The 9,769-nt window shown below is 32.9% G+C and overlaps 1 protein-coding gene across 1 annotated transcript; it reads left to right on the forward strand.

Moving 5' to 3' along the window:
* The first annotated feature begins 610 nt into the window (after positions 1–610).
* LOC132733420 (ficolin-1-like) lies at positions 611–9,235 on the forward strand. The gene is made up of 6 exons (XM_060720068.1): positions 611–764; positions 3,207–3,294; positions 3,699–3,832; positions 4,265–4,361; positions 6,585–6,746; positions 8,939–9,235. Exons 1-6 carry the CDS (start codon positions 636–638, stop codon positions 9,217–9,219), a joined length of 891 nt encoding a protein of 296 aa, XP_060576051.1. The 5' UTR covers positions 611–635; the 3' UTR covers positions 9,220–9,235.
* Positions 9,236–9,769: the final 534 nt, after the last annotated feature.

Raw genomic sequence — 9,769 nt, forward strand, 5'->3', positions numbered from 1 at the left:
AAAAAATAAGGTAGAAAACCCACTGAACATCACATGTTTGTTTTATAATGTCATTTAAGTAATTCTGTAAAATAATGGACTTCATTTCCGTTTATTTTTGTTGATATCGCTAGAAACGCCAGACGCCTTTATTGTTTACAACGGAAAAATGACGGACACGCGGTAATTAGAAAATCGCGCGATCATAAAACGATTAAAATTTTTGTTGTAATCTGGGAATGGCACCTACAAAAAAATTTGATAAAAATCAGCAGATGAACAGAGAAAAGAAAATTTCATGATCATAAGTGTTAAAGTGACATAAGAAATTTAGTTATGGACATTACTTTGAGAAGCAGTAACCGTCATAGACTGCGTAACGTTGAAGCACAAGTTGTACGTTAATATTATGACGTTGACGTCAATTATTTTTTGGAGTGCGCCGCTGTCGCCAACATGTGTTTATGTAAAATTAAATATTGTTGTAATATAAGAAGCTACTCACATGAATTTTTCTGTGTTTATTTGTTATTAATTCTTCTAAGCAGTGTAAGAATTTCAAATTAATATCTCAAATATATTTTACGCAACAAAGAAAGTCCACGAATTTTTGGATAACCCCTCGTATGTGTGTTCGTGAATGCATTTACATATCAATGTGTAAAAGTATGGATTATTTCCATGGTACGTGTAAACTCAACGACGCCGACAGCAAAAATGTCCATCTCGGAGAATTTCAAGTTAAGCCTGGTGCGATTTTCTCTGACGTTTCAGACTGGTCATTGGTAAGAATATTTTTAGAAATATAATCTGCACTTTTGCGCTAAACGCTTTTCACTTTAAGTGTTGTTATATTTATTTTTCTGGTCCTACTTGGTTATTGATTCTAGCACATTCAAGTACCACTCAGCCGGTGTCAGGGAGCAATTTTCATGTAAGTTTGTTGTGACTGATGCTTCCGACGGATCACCCTTTTTCTGGTCCTTCATGGTTATTGATTCTAACACTTTCAAGTACCACTCAGCCGGTGTCAAGGAGCAATTTTCATGTAATTTTGTTGTGACTGGTGCTTCCAACGGATCATCCTTTTTCCTGGTTTTATCCCGTATAGTACCTGTTTTGGATGAAATATTGGCTTGAGTATTGCTTATATCATGCTTATTAAACTTGATACAAATACATAAATCTCAACAAACTTCAATATGTTGTTCTACATATGCTGCATTAATCACCTAACAATGCAGAGATAGTTTAAATAAATATCTCCTCCGATCTTATATTACAAAAAATGTAACATGTTTCTAATTTGCTAAAAGTTTAACTAACATAATACAAGTATGTATGAGCATTGTTTAACAACTAGTTGGACTGATGTTCTACTGTTCACATATTTTTAATTTACGTATACAATTTTGAAATAAACAATTATCGGAACATGGCCTCGATATACAGTGAAAAGAAACAAATCAACTGAAGATTGATTAATGTTCATTATTGTCTAACAATATTGACCAGGCTCTTGCATTTGACCCTATAGTCGGAAAATTCCGTAAACGTTACGATTGACTTGTAAATCGATATGAATGTATATTACCAGTTGTTAAACTGTCTAAATTAAGATTTCCACTTATAGAGGATATTGAATGAGTGTAAGTTCAATACTGAATTTATTGCACGAGTTGAATAAAATTATATTATGCGAGCCTCAGGCGAGCATAATATTATTTTATTCAACGAGTGCAATAAATTCAGTAATGAACCTACACGACTTTAATATTCTATTTATCACATACCCAAAATAAAGACCGTTTAAAGTGAAATATGAGTCATTTTTCATTGACGTGCCTATAGTATAACGCTAACATACACTATGTTTGTTTAACGCTAATGACGTCACGTCAAAATATATGCACGGCCGTGCAATACCATATTTACGGAGTCGCAACATCAGCACGGGTGTGTGCTAAAACGTCTTTCATTTCAAGAATAAAGAGATAAATTCGTAGGTTCGAATCCTGGTTCAGCCACTTTTATTTTTCTTATTTTGCAATGCCATTCCCTTAAAACTCGTGTGCGTGTGTATGTGTGTCTTCATTACGTGAGGTTGGTTAGGAATTGAACCAGAGACCTTCAGATTATTTAGCTCGGCATCTTTACCAATACACTACAACCCAATGACGCGAGAGGTAAACAAATATCATATTGCCGTTAGATACCAATGATCTTTACAAAATTTAATGCCAGATCAATATTGTTTGACAAAAGAAAACGCATTTTTTTATTTATTTTTACGTTTGTATTACTCTTTCAATGATTCAATCAAAATCATGATATTTTTATCTGAGTTCTCGAAGGTCCTCCAGCTTTCAGATATTTCTATGTTCACAACAGCAAATGTTCTGTGATAAGCTCCATGTCGAGAATCAGTAGATTCTCAACTTCAACATTATTACTTACTTTCAGACGTTGCGTAGCTATGGGACGTAGACGGTAGCTTGCACTTACATCTGTAGTCCAGCAACAGACTCCATTACTCATTTATCATTTTGTCATTTCAAACGTTCTAAAAGGTTTCTTTTGTTTCCAGATTTTTCTATCTAAAGTATTGGGTGAAAAAAAATGTTGTCTAATACTTTATTTGTCTGTAAACCTTACGAACTCATTGATATAAGCATGTTTGGTTACAAATTTAAACGGTACATCAGACCAGTGCTTTGTACGTTCGAAACTGATAGACTGTGCATTTTCCATTAGCTTTCTTGATCAGACTTTATCATGTTGTGTGTTATTTCCTGGTATCTACTTTTGTTCCCTTGCTTTTCAAGAGAATAATTATCATAGCTTGAAAAGAGAACGTCTGCAATTTTCAATTAATATTAAAGGCTGATTATGCCTTAACAATGCTGCCATTTTTATTTCTCAAAACGATTTTATTTTTTGTTAACTCTTACAATTTTCAACAAATACCTATTGCCATATGATTTGATTATCTTTTGTTTCCTCTGCTGTGTTGGCAATTTGTAAAATAAAATTGAATAAGTGCAAAATATGTATTTCAAAATAAAAATCTAAATTATTAAAAATTAAAGCATAATAAACACATCTTTGTCATTTCAAAGTATAAAACATATGGATTTCTTAGGCATAATTTGCTTTTTACTTTATTTTTCAAAACATTAAGCAGTGAATACAAACTTTATATAAAATGTATCTCCATATTTGAGCAGTTGTTTGCCGGAGCGTGTAGTCAGCGGCCATGTTCAGAGTCACAGAAATGTATTCCCGTCAACGGCGGCTACAAATGCGAGGAACTAGGTATTTGAAATAATTATTTAAAAAAAAATATACATTAACTTGACTACGTTAAAATAACAATCTAAAAAAATAATTGGTAAATGACAAGTCAAAACAAAGAATCAAATTTAATGTTTGAATTTTTTGTACATGTAGTTTTATAAATCAAATATTCAGTTAAAAGTGTTTTGTATTTACGATATATAAAAGTGAACCTGTATGATTACATACTCCTTATTGTAAATATACTAAAATTCTAAGTACAAAAAGTGGACAACATAATGCGTAAACGTTTGTCCTATAATTAAAATTTGCATTATAATATTGACAACTGTCATCAAAAATCGCATTAACGAGGATTGAATAACTTATTATGATTACACCAATCATTAGGACAATAGTGATGATATTTTTCGTTTATTTAGCAATAACAGACTGTAGTGATGTACGACGTTATTTCCCTTCTGCAATTAGCGGGCAACATAAAATAAGGCTATGGCAGTCACATGAGTTATTGACAGTTGTCTGTGATATGGAGACGGAAGGTGGTGGATGGACGGTAAGAGAATGATCATAGCTTGTGTAAAAGAAATTATATTACAAATAATGAAGACTAGGCCAACACTAAGAACAGAAGAAAAAGAGAGAAACATGTACCCCCTTATTAGTCATTAAGAGCATTTGATTTATATAAATAGCTTCAATGAGTTTTAAATGGCGTATCGTCTGCTTAGTGCATTCACTGATTAACTACTATTAAAAATAGAAGGACTTATTCCGTTACTGCACTAAGGTGACGGTATATATTTCTTTGAATATATCAGATATATCCATTCTTACATTAATACATAACAGTTTTAGTGTTAGTATTGTGTTGCAGTTGTGAAATATTGCATTTAAAATCCTCTCTTTATGTACTTTTGTATTCCAATGTTTGGATTTTGTGTTACACATCGTCTTGTGACATCATTAGCATGCTTTGTTTTTGTAGGTACTTCAATCACGATATGATGGTTCCATAGACTTTTATAAGGAATCAACGGAGTATGTAAATGGATTTGGTAATAAGAACACAGAATTTTGGCTAGGTACGGTAATCCGTTCCTGTGTTATGCTTTACTGACAGCGGTCTTTGTCGAAGCATGCATTAATTGATTGGCGCTCTTCTTTGTTGATTATTGATCGTTTTTGTGTGCGATAGTATTTATGGTAGCTTGTGAAGGACAATATCTCTTGTTAATTTTGCTCATATTCTTTTTAGCTCACCTGAGCACGAAGTGCTCAAAGGTGAGCTTTTGTCATCACTCTGCGTCCGTCGTGCGTCGTGCGTCGTGCGTCCTTCAAAAAATGGCGTCAAACTTTTCAAACAACATCTCCTCCTAAACTACATGGCCAATTGCAACCAAACTTTACAGAAATGATCCTTAGGTAGACCCCTTTCAAAGTTGTTCAAAAATTTAAATTCCATTAAAAACTCTGGTTGCCATGGCAACCAATAAGAAAAACTTAAAAAATCTTCTTCTAAAAAACCGTAAGAGCTAGAGCTTAGATATTTGGCATGAAACATCTTCTAATGAGTGCCTACCAAGTTTGTTCAAATCAAAGCCCTAGGGTCAAAATTGGCCCCGCCCCCAGGGGTCATTGATTTTCCCTATATGCATATAGTAAAAACTTAAAAAATCTTCTTTTAAAGAACTCAAAGAGCTAGAGCTAAGATATTTAGCATGAAACATGTTCTAATGGGTGTCTACCAAGTTTGTTCAAATAAAAGCCCTGGGGTCAAAATTGGCTCCGCCCCGGGGGTCATTGATTTTCCTTATATGTGTATAGCAAAAACTTAAAAAATCTTCTTTAAAAAAACCCAAATAGCTGGAGTTTAGCTATTAAGCATGAAACATCTTCTAGTGAGTGTCTACAAAGTTTGTTCAAATCAAAGCCCTGGGGTCAAAATTGGCCCCGCCCCGGGGGTCATTGATTTTCCTTATATGACTGTGTATAGCAAAAACTTAAAAATCTTCTTTGAAAAAACCCAGATAGCTAGTGTTTAGATATAAAGCATGAAACATCTTCTAGTGAGTGTCTACCAAGTTTGTTCAAATAAAAGCCCTAGGGTCAAAATTGGCCCCGCCCCAGGGTGTCTTTGATTTTCCCTATATGCATATAGTTAAAACTTAAAAAATCTTCTTTTAAAGAACCCAAAGAGCTAGAGCTAAGATATTTAGCATGAAACATCTTCTATGAGTGTCTACAAAGTTTGTTCAAATAAAAGCCCTAGGGTCAAAATTGGCCCCGCCCCCAGGGGTCATTGATTTTCCCTATGTGCATATAGTAAAAACTTAAAAAAATCTTCTTTTAAAGAACTCAAAGAGCTAGAGCTAAGATATTTAGCATGAAACATGTTCTCATGGGTGTCTACCAAATTTGTTCAAATAAAAGCCCTGGGGTCAAAATTGGCCCCGCCCCGGGGGTCATTCATTAGCTTGACTTTTTTTTTTTTAGATATATACATAGATATAAGAGAAACCGGTTGGCAAATAATTAAATAAGTTAACTCATGGACTGTGTTTTTTTGTTTTATTTATATATATATATATATATATATATATATATATATATATATATATATAAATATATATATATATATATATATATATATATATAAATGTATATAGATATATATATATACATATATATATACATATTATGTATATATATATATATATATATATATATATATATATATATATATATATAATATATATATATATATGTATGTATATATATATATATATATATATATATATATATATATATGTATGTATGTATGTATATATATATATATATATATATATATATATATATATATATATATATATATATATATTATATATATATATATACATATATATACATACATATATATATATATATATATATATATATATATATATATATATATATATATATATATATATATATATATATGCATACATATACAACCAAGTTTGTTCAAATAAAAGCCCTGGGGTTTAAACTGGCCCCGCTCCAGGGGCCTATATACAGGTGAGCGACTTTGGGCCATCATGGCCCTCTTGTTAAACATTGTATTCATAAACGTATTCATAAACGTAAAGATATTATTTTTTCCTTGTAACATCCTGGTAAAAACATTAAAGCTCCATTATTTCACTATAATTAAATAAATTATATTTTTCATCACAGACATAACAGATAGGACAGACATGTTGGTTAAAATCAATATAGAAATTTATAATTTTGCTATAAAAGCAACTGATTTACTTAAATCTCAGGTCTGAAATATTTACATGAAATGACGTCTCAAGGAAAGAATGAATTGAGGGTTGACTTAACGACTGCTGATGGAACTACCATGCATGAAACATTCAGGAACTTTAAAATTGACGCCGGTCCAGAGTACACCATTCATTTCGATCCTGGATTTGGAACTGCGGGTAAGATATGTAACTCAAATACTTTTTACTTCAGTGTAATTTTTGTGTTTATATTTATATAAATTATGTTGAAAAACGTTGCCTATTGATTGAAATACATTTTTGCATTAATTACGATTCATTTAATTTAAAACAAAAAACGGAGCCGGAGTTAATCGATGTAAAGAATGATACAAATGCATTTTTTGTAATTACGTGAAGCTTTACGTGCATTGTTACAAATCCATTTAGTCTATATAGAAATGCTTCTGAAGTATAAATGTATTTGAGGAAAGTGAATCACTTGTTCATTGAATTTGTAATTAAGATATCGCTTTTTACTGATATATAATTTCCATTGAAAGTTAATATACGTGTTACATTTTTATAATCATTTCTAGTTGTCTTTTAATCTAATAAAAACAATGCCCTTATTAACACCATGTCACCAAAAGACTGAATTGCTTCATCTACTCATTTGCAATTCAACTGAAGACACGAAACCTTGGTTTGGTTTCGTTTTTACCTTTACGTCGTGTCTTTTAATTAATTTTCATCCTAAACTACCATGTAGGTTTCTTTCATTGCCTATTTTATAATGACGTTCCGTCCGTATTTTACCTCACCTGTCACAAAGTGACAGGGTGAGCTTTTGTGATCGCTTTTCGTCCGGCGTCCGTCCGTCCGTCGTCCGTCCGTCCGTAAACTTTTACTTTAAATGACATCTCCTCATAAACCACTGAGCCAATTTCATCCAAACTTCACAGGAATGTTCCTTTGGTGGTCACCTTTAAAAATTGTTCAAAGAATTTATTTCCATGCAGAACTCTGGTTGCCATGGCAACCGAAAGAAAAACTTTAAATATCTTCTTTTAAAAATTATGAGAGCTAGAGCTTAGATATTTGGCATGAAACATCTTCTAGGAGTGTCTACCAAGTTTGTTCAAATAAAAGCCCTGGGGGCAAATAAGGCCCCGCCCCAGGGGGTCATTGATTTTCCCTATATGCAAATAGTAAAAACTTAAAAAATCTTCTTTTAAAGAACTCAAAGAGCTAGAGCTAAGATATTTAGCATGAAACATGTTCTAATGGGTGTCTACCAAGTGTGTTCAAATAAAAGCCCTGGGGTCAAAATTGGCTCCGCCCCGGGGGTCATTAATTTTCCCTATATGTTTATAGTAAAAACTTAAAAAATCTTCTTGTAAAGAACCCAAAGAGCTAGAGCTAAGATATTTAGCATGAAACATCTTCTAGTGAGTGTCTACCGAGTTTGTTCAAATAAAAGCTCTGGGGTTAAATTTGGCCCCGCCCCAGGGGGGTCATTGAATTTCCCTATATGCAAATAGTAAAAACTTAAAGATTCTTCTTTTAAAGAACTCAAAGAGCTAGAGCTAAGATATTTAGCATGAAACATGTTCTAATGGGTGTCTACCAAGTGTGTTCAAATAAAAGCCCTGTGGTCAAAATTGGTCCCGCCCCGGGGGTCATTGATTTTCCTTATATGTGTATAGCAAAAACTTAAAAATCTTCTTTGAAAAAACCAAAATAGCTAGAGTTTAGATATTAAGCATGAAACATCTTCTAGTTAGTGTCTACAAAGTTTGTTCAAATAAAAGCGCTGGGGTCAATACTGGCCCTGCCCCAGGCTGTCATTGTTTTTAACTATATGTGTATAGTAAAAACTTAAAAAATCTTCTTTTAAAAAAACCAATGAGCTAGATCTTAGATGTTTAACATGAAATATCTTCTTATGGGTGTCCACCAAGTTTGTTCAAATAAAAACCCTTGGGTTAAAATTGGCCCTGCCGGTGGGGGTGGAGGGGTGTTGCGGAGAGATCATTGTTTTTTCATTTTATGTGTGTAGTTAAAACTTAACATCATGAAACATCTTCTAATGGGTGTCTTCCAAGTTTGTTCAAATAAAAGCCCTGGGTTTAAACTGGCCCCGCTCCAGGGGCCTATATACAGGTGAGCGACCTCAGGGCCATCATGGCCCTCTTGTTTTTTGTTCGTGTGCCCAGTCCTGTTTTGTGTCCTGCTGCCCTCTTTGCCGGTGATCCTGTGTTGGGGAATGCGTTCATATGCGCTCATTGAAAGTTGCCCTTCCTTGTTAATTTTGTTGTTCATATTTAAAATAGAATCATGGTTGTTTATCTAACTAATTGATTTCAGATTAGTTTATAAATGTTACTAATTTGTATTTCAACCTATAGATGATGGGTATTCCAACTACGGTATGTCATACCATAATGGTATGCATTTTACCACAGTAGACGAGGACAGAGATAATGATGAAAAAAACTGCGCCGTTCATTGTCATGGTGCTTGGTGGTATAACGCTTGTGGCGGCGTGAACCTCAACGGACAGTACGTTACTCCAGGGACTGTTCATCCCCTTGGTCACTGGCTTGGAGTGATTTATAAAGCATTTAGTAAACAATCTCTGAAAGAAACAAAAATGATGTTCCGGCGAGGTATTATAAACGATTCATAACTTGAAAACCGGGACAGGTTTTTTTTTATTACAGCCTTTATTAGCCACAGGCCTTTATTAGGCAGTATTGTGCATTTGTCTAAAGAGTAATATATTTTCTGAGAATAAAACAAAAATATTAAAGCAGAATTTAAAGCTGTAGCAAGCGGCTGCTGATTTTATTTTACGGACATATTTTCCGTTAAGATTTTCAATTAATATTTTTCTTAAAGTAACATTATGCCCATTCAAGTGTAAATGCTCTATGAGCTGGAAAAAGGGACATCATACGTACTGATTTGAAACTTTTTTTTTTATAAAAATAGTGGGAGAGTCTTTTTATATTTTGGGCAATTTTATATCTTATCGTAATTATTTGTCATTATCTATTATTTGTAAAAAAGGAGCATGATGTAATTTTTTTAAAGAATACACTTTAATTTATCACTTGACTAGATGTTTCAGAAGATACTTGATAATTTATGTTTCGTTTATTTCTGAATGCTAAGTGTGGTAATATCAATTGAAAACAGTTTCCGGAGCATAACTTATATTCCATTTGGCCCACAAT

Source organism: Ruditapes philippinarum, unplaced genomic scaffold, assembly GCF_026571515.1.
Source record: "Ruditapes philippinarum isolate M1 unplaced genomic scaffold, ASM2657151v2 ctg572_1_1_1_1, whole genome shotgun sequence".
In the NCBI taxonomy this organism is placed as follows: Eukaryota; Metazoa; Mollusca; class Bivalvia; order Venerida; family Veneridae; genus Ruditapes; species Ruditapes philippinarum.

What these genes read in the sequence shown, in the direction of transcription:
- LOC132733420 (XM_060720068.1), top strand. Translation starts at nt 636, where the DNA reads ATGTGTAAAAGTATGGATTATTTCCATGGTACGTGTAAACTCAACGAC. An exon ending in CGGAAGGTGGTGGATGGACG is followed by an intron (nt 3,833 to 4,264) that starts GTAAGAGAATGA and finishes TTGTTTTTGTAG; the next exon opens with GTACTTCAATCACGATATGA. An exon ending in TCCTGGATTTGGAACTGCGG is followed by an intron (nt 6,747 to 8,938) that starts GTAAGATATGTA and finishes TTCAACCTATAG; the next exon opens with ATGATGGGTATTCCAACTAC.